This window comes from Crocodylus siamensis, chromosome 1 (assembly GCF_052110815.1).
Source record: "Crocodylus siamensis isolate JL-2025a chromosome 1, ASM5211081v1, whole genome shotgun sequence".
Lineage (NCBI taxonomy): Eukaryota > Metazoa > Chordata > Crocodylia > Crocodylidae > Crocodylus > Crocodylus siamensis.
Genome location: NC_143395.1, coordinates 360,951,552 through 360,974,419, shown reverse-complemented (window position 1 = coordinate 360,974,419; position 22,868 = coordinate 360,951,552). Strand labels below are relative to the sequence as shown.

General features: G+C 43.9%; 1 protein-coding gene across 1 annotated transcript in view; it reads left to right on the top strand.

Moving 5' to 3' along the window:
• Positions 1-22,868, top strand: part of VWA8 (von Willebrand factor A domain containing 8) — a 321,202-nt gene that overhangs the window by 68,792 nt on the left and 229,542 nt on the right. The window contains exons 5-8 of the mRNA XM_090050444.1: positions 7,390-7,557; positions 11,650-11,814; positions 12,218-12,267; positions 12,564-12,672. Of these exons, the coding sequence (XP_089906570.1) occupies positions 7,390-7,557; positions 11,650-11,814; positions 12,218-12,267; positions 12,564-12,672 (492 nt within the window). The remainder of the gene's footprint in view (positions 1-7,389; positions 7,558-11,649; positions 11,815-12,217; positions 12,268-12,563; positions 12,673-22,868) is intronic.

Here is a 22,868-nt window from a genome sequence, read left to right as displayed (position 1 = left end):
AGAAGAATGTTAAAAACTTGGTGGAAGATGCACAGCAAACTTTATTATTTACTATGTTTCAAAGTCCTCCATGTTTCTGAAAGTTACACGTCCCTCTGAGTTCTAGTCTTCCCATTCAGTACAGAAAGTTTAATGCAGTGGCAAATTTAGTCTTGAAAGCATCTGAAGAATTCTTTTGTTCACTCTTTCTACTTAATCCCTTATGTTATTTACATTTTTACTGTAGAAGAAGCATGTTACGATTAATTTAGTTAATTTAATCAGTTGCTTCCTACTAAAAGATCTCATTCCCAGTTGCCCCTTTCTTAGCCTGGGTGACAGTGACCACGAAACCATTACATTCACAGTTTGTTGCAAGGCAGGCAAATCAGAGAGCAGGGTTGACGTTTTGGATTTCCAAAAAGCAAATTTCAGCAGAATCAGGGCAATAGTAGGGGAAGTGCTGCGAGACCAGGGACAGAAGGTGAAAGGAGTGGGTGAAAAGTGGTAGATCCTCAAGGTCACAATCCTTGAAGCACAAAAGAAGTCCATTCCCATGCAGAGAAAAGGTAGCAGAAGGGCTGGTAAGCCCTTTTGACTTAATAGGGATATCCTGGTCCTCTTAAAAAAGAAGAAAGAGGCATACAAACAATGGAAGCTTGGGACAGTGGACTATACAACAACGGCCTACACTCGCAGGGAGCATATTAGAAGAGCTAAGGTGGCGACTGAATTTTAATCAACAGAAATCAAGGACAATAAGAAGTCCTTCTTTAAGTATGTAAGAAACAGGAGGAAAACAAATGGAAGTGTGGCTGCCATTCGACATTCAGCCGTGTGCCACCCCCACCTTCCCCAGCTCCATGTCCAACCGCCAGGGGTACGATCCAAAAAAGTTGAAAGCCCCTGCCATAATATGAACATGAGCCATCAGTGCGATGTTGTAGCCAGCAGGGCAAACACTACTGTGGCATCTCAAGCAAAACCCAGGAAGCGATTCTTCCACTTTACTCAGCATTGGTGAGACTGCAGCTGGAGTACTGCATCCAGTCCTGGGTGCTGCACTTCAAGAAGGATGTGGAAAAGCTTGAGAGAGTCCAGAGAAGAGCCACCCATATGATCAGAGACTTGCACGGCAAGCTATATGAAGAAACGCTGAGGGACTTGGGTCTCTTCAGCCAAAAAAAAGAGAAGGCTGAGAGGGGACTTGGTAGAAGCTTAGTACTCTATTGGGAGAATACATCGAGTACTCAACGAGCAAGTGTTCACCAGGGCATCCTTGGGGAAAGCCAGGAGTAATGGCCACAAACTCCTGGAAGACTGCTTCAGGCTTAACACTAGGAAAAACTTCTTCACAGTTAGGGTGTCCAGACTATGGAATAAACTCCCTCTAGAGGTGGTGCAATCACCTACCCTGGAAATCTTCAAGAGGAGACTGGACAGTCACTTTGCTGGGGTCACCTGACCTCAGTCATCTTTCCTGCGTAGTGCAGGGGGGCTGGACCTGATGATCTTGCAAGGTCCCTTCCAGTCCCTTACAATCTATGTAATAAAGGATAATTGCAGTAAATCCACTGCAGTATTTTTCAGCAGCTTTTGCATTTGTTAAAACTTAAAAAAAAGAAAAACAACTGGGTAGTTAATTACCCTGATCTGAAAACTGGACAACAAGATGGGTCTGTCAGTGTTATATAGAGCAGTGCTTCTCAAAGTGGTGGTCTGTGGACCGGAGCTGGTCCGCGAGCCACCAGTCACTGGTCTGCAGCGAGTTGCCAGGAAAGAAAGAAATATATTTTCAGAAACATAATATTGATATGTCATAGCGCCACAGTTCGTACATTCCAACACGCCAGGTGACGTCACATCGTGCGAGGTGAGGAAAGAGAAAGAAACAGCCAGTCACGCATTTGTGTAGTGCTGTTACACACAGTTGCTGCCACCGGCTGAACCGGGCACCAGTCCCTGGCCCACTGGAAAAAAAATTGCTGGTCCACCACATCAGATAGTTTGAGAAGCACTGATATAGAGAACCGTGGTTTCCCACATCCAGCTCACCTTTCAGCTTTTTCTAACATTTAGTAATGCAAATATCCCAATTGTTCACAGCTCCATATACCACAGGGAGACAGTTACTTGGGTCCCTGGGCCACATAGGCAGTTGTGAGGAGCTGCCACAGGCTGGTCAGCACAACCCCCTCTCACCCTTCCCTGGAGCCTGTGCACCCTGTGTCTCCCCCCTGCCACTGCCAACAGCCCCAGCTCCAACCCTGGCCTGCCCTGTGCCCACTTTGGACTTGCTCTGGCCAAAGCGGAGCAACACAGCCTTGACCCCAGCCTGCCCTGCCCCACACCTGCTCCAGACTGTGCTCCCACACTGAGCAGTGGCAACGTCTGGGCTCAAGCTGCTGCTTGGTGCAGAGGAAAAAGTAGCCCCTGCCCCCAAAAACGACTGTTGTGGTGTCTCATCCTCTTGTAAGGCACAATGATAGGATATGTTTAAAATATCAGTCAATGAGTTTTGCAATTATACAGCTAATTACCTTGATGATAACCCTGAGATTCTCAGTATTAATTTTTGCTAAAAAGGGTGAGATGATTTTGCCAAATGTTTGTTTTCAGATTTACCGTATCTGTTAGCAAGGGATTATTTTGCTCATGAGAAAAAGAATCAAGCTCTTTCTTTCCAACCTCCCACCTCTACCCAGAAGCACTAAAAGCACGGTTACCTGGATACCTGCTCTGGAGGATATGTGCAGGAAAAACACAGCAGTTAAGATAGGCTGATTTTGTTGTCTGAAAGCAAAAAGACTTAATAAAATGTTATTTGACTACTAATGGCTTCTGCACTAAATTTCTAAATGGAGTTTGCTAATTCCAGTTTCATTCCATACCTGTAAAAAAGTATCTTTAAAACCAGGAACTCTCATAACAAAACCAGGAATGCAATTTGAATACTTTTTTCCTGGTTATACAATTTTGGGTCTCTGCCCACGATATATATTATATACTGAATTTATGAATATATATATAAAAGTATGTGTGTGTGTGTGTGTGTGTGTGTGTGTGTGTGTGTATAAAATTATGAAAAAAGCTGCTTCAAAAAATCTCTCTCGAGGGATTTGAAACTTTTCTTCCCCCTCATCTCTATATTTGTTTTATGTTTTAGCTCAAGCCACCCCTCTTCCCCACATACACGCACACACACAAAAATTGAAATAACAGCTAACCTAAGAGAGTGTCTTCCATTGTTTCTGGTTGATTGGGAAAATTCATTACGTGTGACCCATAGGCATATGCTGTAAAAGCTTTGATAGATAAAAGGTTAAAGACATTAATTGTAGATGGAGTTAATAGTAAAAATGAATTATAATTAGTAAAAGAAGATTTGAAAAGTCATGCTGTATATTGAACTATATATATATATATATATATATTACCATTTATATATATATTAGAGTAAAATGTCAAATAGCTTGCTAGGTCTGGGGGAATGGGTTGTAAAATAGAATTTTAATTTATTTTTTTTAAATTTGGTCCTTCAGGGTAAGAATATGCATACCTTTTAATCAGATGCTGGCAACCTAAGCCTTACAGGCTAGATCTGTCTCACCAAAACATTTAATTTAGCCTATGAAATCTAGATATTGGTGGCATTTTGGCAATGGGGCAGTTTGGTGGCATTTCAGCAGCAGGGGGATTCTGCAGCTTCCAGAAATGGCAGTCAGGTCATGTTCATGCTGATAGCAGTTTGGCAGCTGGGATTAGCAGCACTGCCCTAGCTCAGAAGTCCCTCCTCAGACTGAGCTGTATTATTTTGGCCCACTACTTCTGAAAATGTTAACAATCCCTGCTTTAAAGGGGAGAAGGAGTTGCTGCTTGGGAGTGTGCAATAGGTGTTACATTCTAGCTGTTATGTGGGTATGGTCCTATAATAATACCCTGAGCTAAATTATTATAACTTTGACCCTGAATGAAACGGGGTTAAAGTTGAAGCAATTTTGCTGCAGTTACATCACTACTGAAACATGTAGGCATAACAGTTACTGTTACGGCTCATATCAGTATCCTTGGATGTTGATACAATTGTTACAATTGCTTTTTTCATTTTTAAATGTTTCTCATTATTAAAATTCTGATGACACTATTAATGGGTTATTCTTTGAAGTTAGTAATCTGATCATATATTTACTTGTACATGCAAGAAAACTTGAATTTTTATCATGCATGAATTGATTGAGAATGGATTTGCATTGTTACTGGAAAGCTACAGGCTGCAGCCTATCTCCATAGTATACATACCTGAATTGATTAAAAACGATTCTATGGTTACACAAAATATTTTGAAACCATATGAACTGTTTGTGTATTTTTCCCTGGCTAGTAAAATTCAGGCATAAAGGCTCTGTTGCTATAAAATACACAGGATCTTACCAGCTCAGCAAAGACATAGTTTGTTGATGCCTAGTCTGGCTTTCGTCACACTCCGCGCCTACACAGAGTAAGAACAGTTTGCAAATTCAAAGTACTGGATTGACACCTTTGAAGACTGCAGGTTTCTTTTTGGGCAGTTGATACCCATTTTTTATTTTAACTAATAATTTTCTAGACCACAAAGTTAGTTTTTCTTTGATAGAAGAATTTTATGTGGTAGGGATGGAGAGTAGGAATGTGGACCTTTTATGCTGCCTGTTAGAAATAATGGTCAGACAAGGGTCTTGATTTTTAGGCTGTGGGTAAACAGAATAAAACTGATTTATATGTAGCTTTCAGAAGAAATTAATTTAAGTCTACCTAGCAATTCTGTTGAAGAGAAGGATATATTAAGGCCTCATTCCAGCCTCCAGTCTCATTCCAGCCTCCTCAGACATTTATTATGAAGCTAGTTATTGATTCAAAACATTGCATACACTTTATCTACAGGCTCAGGATATGGGGTTGATCTGGAAATAGGTACCATGATATGTAGGGTGCCTTTTCCTTTTAAATCACTGGCTTGAATCTAGCTTGGAAACAATAATGTCCAGGCATCCTTAGCACAAAGGTATACAATATGTAGCCCACCAGGGTAATATCAGTGGCCTGGCAAGTTAGCTAGACTACATGTTCCAAGGTAACCCTCTGTTTGAAATATTATTTGTAAGTAGCCCTTAATAGAATTGGAGTTATGCCTCTTTCCTTTGCTACTTACTAGGTGGCTTGAGAAGCTTGTTGTGCTGCTACCATATCTGTTTCTTGCATAAGAAATGTGTAGATCTTCTACTTCTATCTTTGATTTTGCCTCATCTCCAGCATTACACATGAATTGGCATTGTTGCCTTGTACTCAAGTTTTGGGCTGTTCTCTTTTTTCTGGAGTTTTATGACTCTGTTTTCTCTCTCTTTCTCTCTCTCTGTGTCTCCTTTTCATATCAGTTCTATGTTTTCTGTGGTTTTTACTTTCCATTTTTCATTCTCGTTTTTATTCTTTACCATTATTTCCTAGCTTTTTTTCCTTTCACATTTTTCTTTCTGACCCTGTTTTTGGCCTTCTTTTCTGTATCTGCCAGTTCCTATAATTTCAGTTTTTCTTTTTGTCTTCCTTTCCTTCTCTTTCAGTTCCCCCCTCTCCCTCTTCATTTCCACTGTTGTCTTCTTCCCCCAACTCTATCTGCTTCTCTTGGTTTGTTTTACATTTCTTTTCTTCTGTTCTGTCCCTCACTCATGTTTATCAAAGGGCTCTGTATTGGACAGGGCATTAGGAAATGCCTCTTTTTTAAGTATGTGCTCTAGTAGGAGCTTGGAAGAGATGTTGAGAAGGGAAGGGACTTTAGGACATATTCCCTTTGCAGTTATATAAACAGATAAAAGCATTTTAAGGAAACTACTGCTATTAAATCCTTCTGGATATGATGCCTGAAGACCGTGCCTATAACTAAATCTAGCCCAGGTGGTACTTTATGGGATACCTTTATTGTGCAAATTGATTGTGTGAATAAGAAAGTATTAGAAATTCAGTAATCTTCCACTGGCCAGTAATTGTGAATATAAAGTTCAATAAGTTGGGTTAAGATCATGGGAAAATGAGGAAGTTTGCTTGAATTATTGACAACAGGGTTCAGCATGATCTGTGGCTGAACTTTTAATTAAAAATCAACATGCCACTATTATAAACAGTTCTCACTTTCCAAAATAAAGTACAATACACTCTAGACATGAAACCTTATTGGATAAGCCTTAGTCTTCCAAAATGGTTCTTACTACAAATCACCTCAAGTTTTCATTTAAAGATCACCTCCATTCCTGTACTATTTCCCCTACCCACCAAATAGCAAGCATTGGAGACTTATGACTGCATCATTTAAAAAAAGTCTGATTTATTTGGAAATACAGTAGGATAGACAAGAACATTTGATTTCAGTATAGTTATACTGGCAGAAAATTAGAGCAACATCATGTTAATTGAATTAGTGGCATACCACAAGTGTAATCTCATGACTAATTCTAAACTCTGTAAATTTGTTTTTGTCTTGTTATAAATATCCACCTTGACGTGTAACTTATGCATTTTCCTTATGTTCATATTATAAATGAAAAAGGAAAATAAATGAAAAATATTGGAAAAAACAAAATATTAAATAGCACAAATCAAAGTTTATCATTTATCTTATTACCAAAAAGTTATTCATATATATTTTAAAATTAATATCCATTAGTAGAAGAATTTTACATTTTACATTTTACTGTACAGATATGTAAGGCATGAAGGATCTTTGAACAACTGTATTTTATTGATCCCTTGAGTTGTTACTTTCAACAGATTTCACAGATTAAATTCTAGCTCAGTGGATGAGTATGTAGCATCATAGAGATGCTCCGCTGTTTTTTTTTTAAAGTCTTCCTACTGTATTCTCACTTGCTTTTTGTGTAATTTGAAACCTGATTTTGCCTTACATATTATGTTAATATGAGTGGTGCTACCTAAATGGGATGGTACCACACAACCTGAGTTCCAGCCCTAAACCTCAAAGGGAGATGTTTAGACTTCTTCTTTTATACGTCTCTTTTCATCCCTTTTTTCACAGTAAAGTAATACCAATGCAATATGTTTTACCAAAAGTATATTGCACAAACATATTGTTTCAGTGCAGTTCAGTTTATTATGCTAAGTAATGCTGAGAAAAACACCTGTTGCAGCTCTTTCTCTGTATAGAAAAATGTCTTCTGTTTAATCACTGTCTAAAGGCAAGATGCTACAGATGTTTACTAGTGGCTATAATGCCTTATTTCATATGTGTTCCTACTGACTCAGACATGTAAGTAAAAACTGTGCCAGGAAGTGTGAGTAGGGTGAAGTTCTTAATTTTGAGTTCAGTTTCATGTGTTATGTAATACTGTATTTCTTTCTAATGTTGCTTTATTGTTGTTGAAAAAGTGTGCAGTCCGTGCGGCTACAGAAGGGAGAATCCTTGTGTTGGAAGGCTTGGAGAAGGCAGAGCGGAACGTCTTGCCAGTGTTAAACAATTTGTTGGAAAACCGGGAAATGCAGCTTGAGGATGGACGATTTCTTATGTCTGCTGAACGCTATGACAGACTGCTACAGGTATGGAACAAGCACTGTGCTATCTGGGTTTTCCATCTCTTTTTGACTGTGAGGCTATTCTGTATTCAAAGAAAGGCCGAGTCTGCAGATCTGTGTTTGCTTGATATGTCTTCACAGTAGCAGGGTTACTCCAACTCTGCTGGGTGGATAAAGCTACTACTGCTGCCTGGCAGACTGCTGATAGTCTAAAAGCTGTTTTGAACTAAATAGCATATGTCCCAAGGAGATGTCTTCAACTTTGCTAGGCTGTAAACAAGTTAAGTCAAAGGTTATGGGCAAAATCAGACATTGTGTAAAAGAAAGACGTTCTTTTTCATAGAATCATAGAGAAGTAAAGGGAAAGGGACCTCCAGAGCCTATCTGAAACCTGTGTCTGAGGCAGGAACATCCCTATCCAAGCCATCCTATACAAATCCAAATCTAAGCTCTTTGTAAAATTGCTGTCAACCCTGCCAAAACACACAATTGAACACCTTACCTTTACCACAGGTAAAGCAGGGAAACTATGGAAGCTAATATCCAGCTTCTATAAAATACGCTCAAGAGATCCCAGGTTGAGGGCCGTGTCTCCTGCTACAGAGAAAGGCAAAAATCCCCACAATGAATACTTTTCCTTTGAAAATTCTTGATCTTCATAAAAAGCAGTAGACCCACTAACTGTAGTAGTCACACATTTCCATTCACAAACAAGAGTGCTTGTTGGGGGCAAAACAGTTGAGGTGGATTTCAGATGTGCTTCAAACAACATTATTCTCTTTATAAAGAATTAAAAACTATATGGCTAGGAACAGACATTCAAAAAGCCTGAGCCTGAATTGATTCAATCTTTTCAGGTTAATCTAACCTGCAAAGATTAAACTGATATGCAAGTGGATAGACATTCACTTTTGAATCAGGAAATGCAGGCACATGCCTTCAGTGGCTCAGGCTAGAAGCTGGGAGGCGCTAGAGTGAGCCCTCCCTTCCCTTTGACAATGCAGAGCTTAGGGTGGGGGTATGGCTAGGACCTGGCAAGATGCTATGATTAGGGATGGGTTTAAAACCCCACCCTGGTCTGAACAGTCCCCAGCCAGGAGGTGCCTGAAGGGAGAGGGGGAAGGAGCCCTCGACAGGCTTTTCTTGGCTTGCTGCTCAAGGGGTGGGGAGTGTAGCTAGACTCTGGCCCCCAGCTAGTACTCTGAGGCAAGGGGAGCGGGGGCAGGGGCAGGAGGGAGGACGGCTTGTGTGGACTGCATGCATTTGTTGATGATACTGAGTTTTTCAATCCCCCTCTCCCTACTTCTTCAGCAAACTGACAGACACTGCATTCATTGCAAACCAGGTCATTTCTCATACCTCTCTCTGTCCCCTCTCAAACACTGACAGATTACTGCCTTTGAAGCAAGTGAGCTAGTAGGAAGTTTATCAGCCCATCAAGAAAACAAAGCCTCTCTCATTAGTTCAAGCTTTTCTTAAGCAGCTTTTTCCAAGAAAGGAGTGTGGAGGGACATTACTAGCTGACCTGCTGATTAGTTCCAAAAAACCCTAAGCGGACACTGTCCTGTCTGCTTTTGTTCCAGTGAAAATGGAGACATGTACACAGACGCTTCTCTTCTCAGCATTAGCTAGCATGGGGGTGGAGTGGCCAGGTGCCATCTGGGGTCTGTGCTGCTTGAGTCCCTCCTATGGGAGAGGAGGGATCCCTGCTTGAGCAGCGAGTGAGGGGAGGGTGTAGCAGGGTGAAGCCAGGCAGACACTGCTGTCTCCTGGCTGCAGTCCCCTACCTCCTCAGCCAGCTGGAGCTCCAGTTAGGGAAGAGAGGGGTGGGGTCAGCCCTGCTCTCTGGAGCATACAGCCCAGCCCAGGGCTGAAAAGCATGTTGGGATGCTGGGGGACTCTGATTTAACTTAAACCAGGAAGGTGTCTGGGACACAAGTTCTATAAACTGGTTTGACCCAAATCAGTTAGGTCTGATACTACATTCAACCAGGTTTATCTTAAATCAGTTTCTGCTATTTTGAAACTGGTTTATGTGCACTGAACTTCTGTTCTGTTACAGATTTAAACCACTTTCTGCTCACCTACACCATTTTCTGTCTAACTTTGGTCTAGAAATGAATCTTGAAATGAGGTGCCATATTCCTTACATTGCTCATTGCCCTTTACTCACCCTATAATTCTCCATAATGTATTTAGAAGAGCAATTTAAATTCTCTTAAATGGGATTTTGTAGACTGCTGCTTACTTGCTACTTAGATCTTTTGCTTATTTTTTCAAAGTTTTACGGGGCAAGGTTACCTTTGAGAAGACTGCTCTCTGCTTTCCCATGTTTCTGCCAGTACTTTGGCCTGTACTTGTGTGTCTCATGTTTCCCTGGCTCATATCCTGCCTGATTCCTATATCCTCCTTGATTCTTCCTTATCCATTTCCCAGCTCCTTATGAGTGGTCAGTGGCAAGCCAACTGATATTTATAAAGAAATTTAAAAATTAGACTGTGTCTAAATATTTATGAAAACATACTGGCAAAAATGTGTCCCAAACATTAAGTTCAAAGTTCATTCCTTTCTAGCCCATGTGATGTAATTTGGCTGAACATACATTTTGCTCTTTCCTTTTCCCTCAGAACCACTCTCACAGTAATCCTTGTGTTTCTTTTTCCAATGCTACTTTGAACCCTTACCTTAGGATGAAGGCAGTTACATTAGGCAATTGTATTATGAGGAATTAAAAGTTAGAAAAGTCAATTTGATATAACTTTGAAACCATCATAACTTTAAATTTCCCATAAAATCTTAGTCCTCAGATGAGAAATGTAGCTTCACGTAGCTATAAGCCCACACAAGTTATGGAAGGAAAATCACAATATATCAATTCTCCTCCATGGCATTGTCCATTGAGCTGATAATATTGAATTCTATTCTGAGAAGTTTTTTGTTCTTTCTGATTTTATTGTAGGCTGATTCACTTAGCAGACATAATTGATGAAAAAGTTATTTTAAATAAGAATAATCTTTTTGTTTTAAATAAAGCTAAATTTAAAGAGCAGAAATGAGAACACACTTTAAATTCAAATAGGGTTTGATTGAGATTATGAAGTGCATCTTTTTATACGTTGCTAATGATAGAATGCTTCAAAATTACTCCGTAAGGCATACAACTAATATTAGTTGATTTGCATAAATTGTCTATTGTGATACAAAATCTAATGTTGCTTAGTTGTTTGTGGGGACTACTGCATTATACAAGTTTATAGCTCATTCTCTGTTTTCCTATGTGAATCGTTACACTGGATCTAGGTCTGCAGGAAGTAATCGTACAATTTCAAATAAAGTTCAGTTGTAATGTGGGAAGACTGCAGAGCTGACTTTTGTTTGTGCAGTGAATCCTTTCATGGCAACAACTAAAGTTTGCCAATATTAATAGATGCTTAGTGATAAACCTGTATTACTGTTGTTCTTGTAGACCATATTTCATTCAAACAAAATGGAGTTTTTTTGTAATAATTAAAAAAAAATAAAAGTCTATGGTTCTTTCTAAAGAATAAAATAATTAAGATTCATTGTCTCTCTTATTTTTCTAAAACTAGTTCCCATTTTTGACCATTAGTGGGATCCATAATTAGATTTCTGAAAACTTCCAGATTGATCCCACGGAAGCATGTTTCGGCCACCCTTAGTTTAGAAAGCTCAGTTATATCATCTTCAAATGGAATATCATAGGCCAGCATGCTATATTCCATTTTATCTGCTTTAAAGATCAAGTCAACAGAAAACTGCAGTTAGCTAGAAGATTTCTGATCATAGGTCTTCACTCTGTGGTTTAGCTATTAGCAGGAATCCTGTTTTTATCTGATTAAAATAAAATCCCCAACTTTTGGATTTAGAAAAGTAATGCAAAAACCATATTTTTCCATGATTAAAATGAAATGCTACTAATAAATATATATATATAGCAGTGTTTCATTTTAATCATGGAAAAAATGGGATTTTGGGTTACTTTTTTTAATCTGAAAAATTGGGATTTTTTTAAGCAGGGAAAACCAGGATCCCTGGTTATTAGTGGCTTCTCCCGAGATATCATTTACTTCTAAGTCTTTTTTCCTGTTCTTTCAGGAACATACTAAAACTGAGTTAGATGCGTGGAAGATTGTTAGAGTCAGTGAAGATTTTCGAGTGATAGCACTAGGCCTTCCAGTACCGAAGTATTCTGGTAATCCATTGGACCCTCCTCTTCGTTCTCGATTCCAAGCCAGAGATGTTTATTATCTACCCTTTAGGGTAAGTGCCTTTCTAGATCGCTTAGAGCTTGTATGCTGAGCACAACTAATAGGTAGTTTGACCTAATGTTTTATAGAATTTTAAAAAATTCTCTTTGAATGTAAATAGAATGCTTTTGACATTTTGGGGGAGGGGATAGTTCATGTTGAAGTGCAATGAATTACTGAAAAGGAAGAAACTCTTCATAATGACTTAAACTTTATTAAATCCTAAAAGACAGATATGCTAACATCATGATGTTCTTTTTTTTTAATTTGCCTTTGTGTTCAGAAAGTGGGTGGCCTCTTTGCCACAAAAGGCATAGTGTCTAATTTAAAGGAAAGTTAAAAAATGGTTTGTACGATATGAACCGCAGTATGACCCAGAAATTAATTTTATATGTGACGCTATGTTCTATTTTCAGGACTGTCTTCAGCTATTATACTCAGTTGGATCCAACATTTCTGCAGACAGGTAAATTTTCATAATGATAAGAAATTATTCCTAAGTAGTTGACTGTTATGTCCTATCAGGATTGCCTTTTGTAGTCTATATTACTGGAGATTGACTTGAATTGAGTATAAGTGTGGGAGTATGATTAAACAGCTTTTCATGTATAGCTATGTGGGTCCTTAGTGCATCAAAACTTTATTCCATGAAACTTACTGTACTCAGAACTAGTTTCAACCTATGCTGTTTTTAGTTTCCTAGAATTTAACATTTCTAAATATATTTTCTCTGTATAAACAACATTTTTTTTTCTTATTTAGAATTTCTCAGCTCTTGTCTTTTGCTACAACTCTTTGCTCCCAAGAGTCGTCAACACTGGGGCTTCCAGATTTTCCATTAGACAGTTTATCTGCTGCAGTTCGGATTATGGTATGTGCTTAAATCTATGTAGTGAAACTGTATTAACTTGTTTGGGAAATTCCTTCCACAGAAGTTGAACTATGCATACCTTGCTGCAGTCTTTGGAACACTACTGAAATGAACAAAAAAGGGGTATTAAGGGGTAGGTGCTCCAAAGAGCCAACATATCAGCACAGATTCACATACAAGTTTAAGTGTTAAATTAACAGGGATGAATCAAAGTTTTACAAAGTAGTTTCTTGTCTGATTATACTCTACTAATTCACTAGACAGAAGACCAATTGTCTTAGAGTTAACTCTGAGTTTAATATATTAATTAGTGGGGAACTTATTATTGCTACTGTTACTACTACCACCGTAGTGCCCAAGGGTCTTAGTCATGGTCCAGGAACCTGCTGTTGTAAATGCTATGCAAATAGAATTTCTGTCAATTTGTCTGTTTAATTGATGCCAAAATAATGACTAGGAGGTGAACAGCACTAGAACTGACAACTTTAAGCAAGCTTTCTAGTGCAGTGGTTCTCAACCTTTTCAAGGTTAGGGTACCCTTCCACCACTTTTTTGAAAGTAGTGGCCTCTTGATTGAGAAGCGCTGTTAATGCTGCTTCAGTTTACCTCAGTACACAATGAACCAGGTGTTGCTGTGTCCAGATAAAATTGCCCTGTGTCTGCTGCTCAGCCATCCTAGGAAGGGCAGTGGCATGTGTGAACGCTTCTGTTGCTCTGGGTCTGTGATTGGCCTAAAGCAGGGAGCAATTGCTTTATGCTGTGTAGCTCTTCCTGGTATGGGTGTTTCTAGACTTCTCCCAGAAACAGAGACAGGTGGGCAGAACTGTCCCACGTGCCTCTGTTTCTGGGAGGAGTTTGGGAGGGGCCGGACTTGGAGGGCTCCAACTCCTGCCTGCTTTAGACTGATCACAGCCCTAATGCAGCAGGAGTACATGCATGGCAATTTTATTACCTGATTGCTGTGGCCAGAGCAGCACCTGTGTCATGGCACCCTGATGGGGTTCGTGGGACCCTGGTTGAGAACCACTCTTCTACTACTTCTGCAAAGAAATTTATGTTGGATGTGTTAATTTATTATAACATTTTATTCTTCAAGCCACATAGTGAAAAATTACTTTTAAATGAACGCTCCCAGAGTAATGGAAATAAAATGAGCCCTAAGCTATTTATCTTCATTGAGGGATGAAGGATGTATTTTATTAAAGATGTAGTGTGTTGTCATTTTATGTCAGTGTCTTTTAATCATGTACCAGAACATTTTCTATTACAGTTGGTTTAGGATTTTTTCCCCTATTCTCATCATTACTGGTTTGGAATGACAGCATCCTAAGCTAGCAATTCTCTCTTTTTCCATACTGGGTTCATTTCCTGCCTTCTAAGCTCCAGGCTTCCTCCTTTCCTCTAAGCAAGATCATTGCTTTTTAGCAATGTGGGCAGGTCATTGAGTTTATCTGCTCTTCCTCACCTCATTGCCATTTGTGTATTCTTAGAGGATTGTCGTCCTCAAGTTGAAAATCCTTCATTGATACTGAAGGATTTTTTTAGGCAGGCATGATGAGGAGGCTAATTTAATCTGTGCCAGTCTATTAATTATGATTTGTTTGAAATATCATAAGGGAAGAGTAAGTTGTGCCTGCACAGACAGAGTGCTATTAAAATGCTGTAGGGAGGGTATCTTACAAACTGAGCAATACATTTTACTAGAGTGCACTTTCCCTTCAGAATTAGGTAGCATCATCATATAAAAATTTGGAATGTTGTTTGTTTTATGAAAACATACCATATTTACCTGAATCCAAGGCAGCTCTGAATTTTAAGATGACCCCTCAATAATTAGATTCTGTATATGGAACATTTATACATTTCTTCTAATGTTCCATGTACAGAATCTTATTATTGGAGGGTTGTCTTAAATTCATTGCACCCTCCCCCTTCCCCCCACTGTAGTGGGGTAAGCAATGACAAAGAAGCAGATATAAGGAGGATGGTGGTAGGGGAATCAAGCAGTTAGGGCTCCTGGCCCTAACCCATGCCTGCCTCCCTGCTACTTATTTCCACCCCTCCCCCTCCTTGCTTACATTTCATTTTCTAAAAATCTTTCAAAAATGTTTTCCAAGAAAAGGGTAATATCAGGGGTGGGCAAAATACGATCCATGGGCTGCATCCGGCCCACCAGGCCATTCTATCCAGCCCGTTGGGCTCCTAAAAATATTAGAAAATTAATATTCATTTGCCCCTGGCTGCCTGTCAAAGATGATGGGAGCTGGGGCAGTAGGACCCAAGGGGAGCCAGTAGCAAAATCAAGCTCCGGCAGCAAGTCAGCACGGCTTGGCTCTGCCCCCATCAGCCCCAACCTCTGCCTACCAGGGGCTTCTGCAGCAGGGGCTTCAGGCTTGGGGTTGTTCTTGGTTCCCTGCGCCAAGGGAAATACAGATGAAGGAGAGGGGAGGGAGGCAGGGGAGGACCACAGGTGATTGCCTCAGGGCTGGGCCAGGCTGGCTCCTGAAGTCCTGGTGATGCATCCAGGAAACACGTGGTATCAGCGCTGCAAGCAGTTAGGCGAGCAGGCGGGGGGGAAGGGGCACTGAACGGGTGCAGAGCACAGCAAGAGCTGGGTGGGAGTGTGGGGCCTATGCTGCTGCACTGGGGCTAGTGCTGGCGGGGCCCAGAGCAGGGCAGCGGGAGCACAGGGCATGGACTGGCAGGGGTACAAGAGGGGAGCTGGCCTGGCTCCATAGAGCACCTACTCTGGGCCCCACCATCACTGGCCCTGAGACATTGGTGAGGGCCCTGCATTCTCACCCGGCTGTCACTGGCACTCGTGCCCAGCCCCTGCCCCAGCTCCACGGTACAGGGCTGAGCTCTGTCTGGGCTGAGCTGTGGCAGCGTGGGACAAACTACTGATCAGCATGGGGGAAAAGCAGCCTCTCCCCCTCCAGATGGCTGACGCTTCCTGGTGCAGCTGCCCGGAGCCCACATGGGACTGTGTGCGTCTCTGCCAAATCACCACTGCCTCTGGGCTGACCCATGGGGCAGCAGTGGCAGTGGACAGCAGGCACAGGCAGCCCAGTGTGGGCTCCAAGTGGCTGTAGCAGTGAGCACTGGCAGCAGGAGGGGCTGCTTCCCCCCTGTGCCGAGCAGCAGTGTGCCCTGCACCGCTGCTGCTCAGCCTGGGCCCTGCACCAGCTCTGGGCTAGCCCGTCATTGCTGAGCTGCAGTAGCTGAGCAGAAACTGCTGTTTGGCATGAGGGAAGTGCCCCCCGACAGCGCTGCCCCCACCTGACAGTGCGGGGCAGGTTTTGGTGTGGCTGCCTGGAACCCGCGCCATGCTAGGCTGTGGTGCGGCTCCTTCATTGGTGCTTGTGAGTTGCGCCGCGCCTGCTCCACACGGTTGCTGTTGCCATGCTGGGCAGCACAGAGGCGGTGGTGAAGGAGCCGCTCTGCAGCTTAGTGTGGTGTGGGCTCCGGGCAGATGCAGCTAAAACTAAGCAGCAGCAGCGAGGTGGGCACCACTTCCCCTGCGCTGAGCAGCAGTTTCTGCCCAGGAGCACAGGGTCTGGGCTGTCAGGGGCTGTATGGAGCTGGGCTGCACTGCTTGAGCAGGGAGAGGAGGAGCCAGCCTGGTTCCACAGACCCCTGGTGGGCCAGACCCTATGTGCCTGCTGTTAATGCTGTGGGCCTTGCTGGCACTGGCCCTGGTGCATCAGCATGGGCCTCACACTCCTCCCTAGCTTTTGTTGCACTCCATAATCCTGCTCACTGCCCTTTCCTCCCCCATCTGCTGCAGCCATTTCCCCACTCCCCCCACCTCCCTGCTTGCCTGCCAGCAGCTCCAGCACCACTTGGTTTCTGGATGTATTGCCAGGACTGCAGGACCAAGTCTGGACTTGGTGCCAGAGCAGCAAGTGGCAGGGATGCACAAGTGGCAGAAGAAGGACAGAAGTGGCAGATGGTGGGGGGTGGAGGGATGGTCTGTGGGCAAACTCTCCCCCTCCACCCAAGCCACAACCCTTCCCAGCTACCTTCTCCCCACACAGTCACAGCCCCCTACATAATCTACATACCCCCACTCTCCCCATGCCTGTCCACCCCAACAAATCCCACCCACACCCTCCCCCACACCCCACATACCCACAAATGTATACCCACCCTCCCACAATATACAAGAGTAAGACTTCATTTTAAGCTATTATACTATCACCTCTATGTACACTACACAAACATATGTAAATGGACGAAATATATTTAAAAAATGAAATTAATGAATGTTGTAGTACATGTTTGATTTTTAGAATATAATTTGGTATTTTTCTGGTTCCAAGATGGCAAACCGCCTTGTTGAAAGGAGTACTTCTGCGGGACAAGGGGAGGGACTTCTGGTGGGAAAGGTCAGGAGTTAGGGGGTGGGACTTCTGGTCCTAAGGTGGTGACCAGGGGCAGGGTACCTGTAAAGGGGCGGGGCTACCCATGCGGCCCTCAGTGTCTTGCCAAAACTCGGTAAGCAGCCCTCCACCCAAAATAATTGCCCACCCCTGAGCTAATCAGTGGCATGCCTGACAAAAAAGTTGGCCCCCACTGCTGTATAAAAAGATACTGGGGCTCAGGTGCTGTCGTGGGAGGCTCCAGACCCCAGTCCCTGGCCCTGTAGCCGTAGCAGCTGGGACCCCCTCCAGAAAGGCTGAGGGGATGTGGGTGGGGTGAGAGGCACCTGCAGGCCCGGGGGGGGCGTGTGGTTTGGTAGTGAGGGGCCTGGACCTGTGTCCTGGTGAACTAAGGGGGCAGAGGTAGCTCTGATTTTCTATGATAAAAAACCCAAAATCAAATACCAAATTGTATAGGTATTTAGAATTTATTTCATTATAGTGATTGAGGCACTGGTAGGCTTCAACATTGCTTTAAAATTGAAACTATATCAATAAAACATTGTGTTCAATTGATACCTATATATATGGGGGGGAGAGAGACAGTGCCATTTCATTTTAATTGCAGATTTTGGGGGGTTTTATCAGAGGTTTGGTTTTTTTTTTAAATCAGTGAATTTGCAATTTTTTTTAACAGAGAAAATGAGGATTCCTAGTAATTATTAACAGGCACATGTCAGAATCTCAGGGAGCTTTGAGTAGAATCCAACAGGGGTCCATCTGGGCCTGCTGATGTTCAATGTGTCTATTAATGATTTGGGTATAGAAAGCTTCTTGAGCAAATTTTCTGACAACACAAAATCAGGATGGAATGTGACAGCGTGAACACAATTCATAGATTTCATAGACATCAGGGCTGGAAGGGACCTCGGGAGATCATTGAGTCCAGCCCCCCGCCCAAAGGGCAGGAAGTCAGCTGGGGTCATAGGATCCCAGCAAGATAAGCATCCAATTTACTCTTCGAGGTGTTCAATGTAGGTGCCTGAACCACCTCCGATGGCAGACTGTTCCAGACCTTGGGGGCTCGGACAGTAAAGAAATTCTTCCTTATGTCCAGCCTGAAACGGTCTTGCAGGAGTTTGTGACCGTTCGACCTCGTCATCCCTTGGGGCGCTCTGGTGAACAAACGTTCCCCCAGATCCTGGTGGTCACCCCCAATAAACTTATAGGTGGCCATCAGATCACCCCTGAGCGTGCGCTTTTCCAGGCTAAAGAGCCCCATGGCGCTCAGTCTGTCGTCATAAGATCTGTTTTCCTGACCTCTGATCATGTGCGTGGCTCCCGCAGCTCCTCCAGCCTACAGACCACTACCCCATGCTCCTGATTCACGTGGGCACCAATGACATGGCTCGGAGCACCCCCAGCCAGGTCATGAGGCGCTACAGGGAGTTGGGAGCGGGGCTTAAGGGTCTGGGAGCTCAGGTGGTGTTTTCCTCGATCCTCCCAGTCTCGGGCTATGGGCTAAGGAGGGAGAGGAGGATCCATGCGGTGAACCAAAGACTGCGGCGCTGGTGTTATCGGGAAGGCTTTGGCTTCCATGACCACAGCCCGCTCTTTGGAGAGAGAGGCAGTGAGCTGCTGGGAAGAGACGGCCTCCACCTCTCTCCCCTGGGGAGGAGGCTCTTCTCAGCCAGGCTGGCTGACGTGCTCCACCGGGCTTTAAACTAAGCCCGCTGGGGGATGGGGGGACTACTGCTCCTGCTGGCCCGCTGAACGGCCCTTGCAAAGCCAGCGGACCAAGGCACTTAAAGGGGCACTTAAGGGAGCCCACCCCTGCCCCAGCCCTGGCACAATCTGTGGGCAAGGCAAGAGCCCCCAAGGGCACACTTGCCTGCCTGTACACTAATGCCAGGAGCCTGGGCAACAAGCAGGAGGAGCTCGTCCTCCTGCTCAGTGCAAAGAAATATGATGTCATTGGGATAACGGAGACCTGGTGGGACTCCACCCATGACTGGACCACGGTTATAGAGGGCTATCCCCTGTACAGGAGGGATCGTGTTGACAAAAGGGGCGGGGGTGTAGCTCTCTATGTGAAGGAAAGCTACATGTCCCTGCAAGCTGATGTTGGCGACCGGCGTGGACAGCTAGAGACCCTCTGGGTAAAAATTTGTGGGGAATACGGCACAGGGGACACAATGGTGGGAGTCTACTACAGACCTCCCACTCAAAGTCCCGAGCTTGACCAGGAGTTCGCCCGGGAACTGACTGAGGCCGCTTGCTCCAGGTCCTTGGTTGTCATGGGTGACTTCAATTACCCAGACATCTCGTGGGAAGATCACTCAGCTAAATCTGAGCGGTCGCAAAGCTTTCTCTTGTGTGTGGATGACCTCTACCTGACTCAAGAAGTCTATGGGCCAACGAGAGGCAAAGCGCTGCTTGACCTGGTACTGGCTACGGGGGACAACCTAATCGGTGACCTAGTGATTGATGGGAAGTTGGGTGACAGCGACCACGAGCTGATCACCTTCACCATCCGCCATAAAGCTGGCAAGTCAGTCAGCAACACAGAAGTCCTTGACTTCAGAAAAGCCGACTTTGATAAGCTCAAGAGGCTAGTCAGTCAGGCCCTCAGGGACCATGACCCCAGGGAGTTGGGATTTCAAGAAGAGTGGTTGCTTCTCAAGGAAGCGATCCTCAGTGCACAAGCTAAATCTATTCCAACACGGAGGAAAGGCAGCAAGAAGGCACAGCAGCCCCCCTGGCTCTCCAGAGACCTAGCGGACCTACTGTGGCTAAAAAGGAAAGCCTACAAAGGATGGAGGACGGGATTCACCTCCAAGGAGGATTACTCCGCGCTGGTCCGGTCCTGCAGGGAGCAAACCAGGAAAGCCAAGGCTGCAACTGAACTCCAACTAGCTTCAAGCATCAAGGACAACAAAAAGTCCTTTTTCAGATATGTGGGGAGCCGGAGGAAAAGCAAGGGCAATGTTGGACCCCTGCTAAACCAGATGGGGCAACTGACAACTGACGCCCAGGAAAAAGCCAACCTATTAAATAGGTACTTTGCGTCAGTCTTTCATCAGTCACACGGGATGCCCATGCCTGCTATGGGACAGGGAAATCTGGGTGAGGGGGATCCCCTACCCTCCATCAATGCTGACCTCGTGAAGGAACACCTTGAGAAGCTGGATACCTTCAAGTCAGCTGGCCCTGACAACCTGCACCCCAGGGTACTCAAGGAGCTGGCGAGCGTCATAGCCCAGCCCCTGGCACGGATCTTTGAAAACTCCTGGGGCTCTGATGTAGTGCCCGAAGACTGGAAGAAGGCCAATGTGGTGCCGATCTTCAAGAAAGGGAGGAGAGTGGATCCGGCTAACTACAGGCCCGTTACCCTGACTTCTATCCTGGGGAAGATCTTAGAAAAGTTTATTAAGGAGGCCATCCTTGAGGGACTGGCCCAGGCTAACATTCTAAGGGACAGCCAGCATGGGTTTGTTGCGGGTAGGTCTTGTTTGACCAATCTCATTTCCTTCTATGACCAGGTGACCTATCACCTGGACAAGGGAGAAGAGATTGATGTCATATATCTTGACTTCAAAAAAGCCTTTGATCTGGTATCCCATGATCACCTCTTGGCCAAACTGCCCAGTTGTGGCCTTGGCTCCACCACGATCCGCTGACTGGGAAACTGGCTCCATGGTCGGACCCAGAGGGTTGTAATTGATGGCAGTCACTCATCGTGGTGCCCTGTGACCAGTGGGGTCCCTCAAGGCTCTGTCCTGGGACCCATACTGTTCAACATCTTCATTAACGATGTGGACATTGGAGTCAGAAGTGGACTGGCCAAGTTCGCCGATGACACCAAACTTTGGGGCAAAGCATCCACGCCAGAAGATAGGTGGGTGATCCAGGCTGACCTGGACAAGCTCAGCAAATGGGCAGACGAGAACCTGATGGTCTTTAACACCGAAAAATGCAAGGTTCTCCACCTTGGGAGGAAAAACCTGCAGCACCCTTATAGGCTCGGCAGTGCTACGTTGGTTAGCACTACAGAAGAAAAAGACTTGGGGGTCATCATTGACCACAAGATGAACATGAGCCTCCAATGCGATGCTGCCGCTAGTAAAGCGACCAAAATGCTGGCGTGCATCCATAGATGCTTCTCGAGCAAATCCCGGGACGTCATTCTCCCCTTGTACTCAGCCTTGGTGAGGCCGCAGCTGGAGTACTGCGTCCAGTTTTGGGCTCCACAATTCAAAAAGGATGTGGACAAGCTTGAGAGAGTCCAGAGAAGAGCCACGCGCATGATCAGAGGTCAGGAAAACAGATCTTACGATGACAGGCTGAGAGCCACGGGACTCTTTAGCCTGGAAAAGCGCAGGCTCAGGGGTGATCTGATGGCCACCTACAAGTTTATCAGGGGTGACCACCAGGATCTGGGGGAACATCTGTTCACCAGAGCGCCCCAAGGGATGACGAGGTCGAACGGTCACAAACTCCTTCAAGACCGTTTTAGGCTGGACATAAGGAAGAATTTCTTTACTGTCCAAGCCCCCAAGGTCTGGAACAGTCTGCCAGCGGAGGTGGTTCAAGCACCTACATTGAACACCTCGAAGAGTAAATTGGATGCTTATCTTGCTGGGATCCTATGACCCCAGCTGACTTCCTGCCCTTTGGGCAGGGGGCTGGACTCGATGATCTCCCGAGGTCCCTTCCAGCCCTAATGTCTATGAAATCTATGAAATACACACACATACATGTGTGCATGTTCACACACTGTATATATGTGGATATATACACATACGTATATGTATACATACACATTTACACACACATATATGTATGTGTGTGTATATTCTAATGTTATAAAAGCCTAAGTCAGTCTGTCTGTCTGTCTGTCTGTCTGTCTGTCTGTCTGTAATGCTTTAGTCATACTCTGATTGGCTGATGTAAATAGCCAATCAGAGTACTCCAAGCATGGGGGAGCACCGCCATGATTCTGAAGCCATGCCAAGGACCGGACAGAGGATGCTGCAGCGCTGCTGGCCTCAGCTCCCCCACCCTGCTCCCTGCAAGAGGCAGAACAGCAGCAGGATGGGGCATTGGGTGGTGGCACTCCATCCTAGCCCCCTCCCCTGCCATCATTCTTGATGGGCAGTTGGCGTGTGTGTGTGTGTGTGTATGTACGTGTATGCATGCGCGCACACACACACACATTTATTTATTTATAAAATCTTTGCCATTCCTGGCAATATTTATAACCTTGACCGCAGAATTAATATATTTCTTTGTAGGGATGCCTACTACAAAAACAGGACCCAGAGAAACACATTGTTTATTACATACAGTTAGTAATCTGATTTATTTAGAATGCCAGGGGAATTCATTTTTCTGAAAATAATCACAAGTGTAAATTTTTTTTAGTAACTCCATTCTAAGCTATTTAATAATACTAGTAATTGAATTACAAAGTGAAATCCATACACTGTAGTGGAATCAATATTTAATTATTAGAAATACTTGGGAGTGACTAAACCATACAATACATTTCTTATAATATGGATGTTGTTTTACTGCTGATATGAAATTCAGTTTTCTATTGGATTACTCTTTTTGGAAAACATTTTTGGAAGATATTTAGATAATGAAATGTAAGCATGGTTTATTGTATTTTATAGTATACCATACATGGACTGATTCAAATGAGCTCAACAGTCATAGTAAAACCAGGATTAAAATATAAATAATTTGTAGGGAGAGTGACAACTTTATACCTCCGTATTGCATAATAATCAACATGGACTAATCTCAAACATTGTAATTACAGAACTTCCT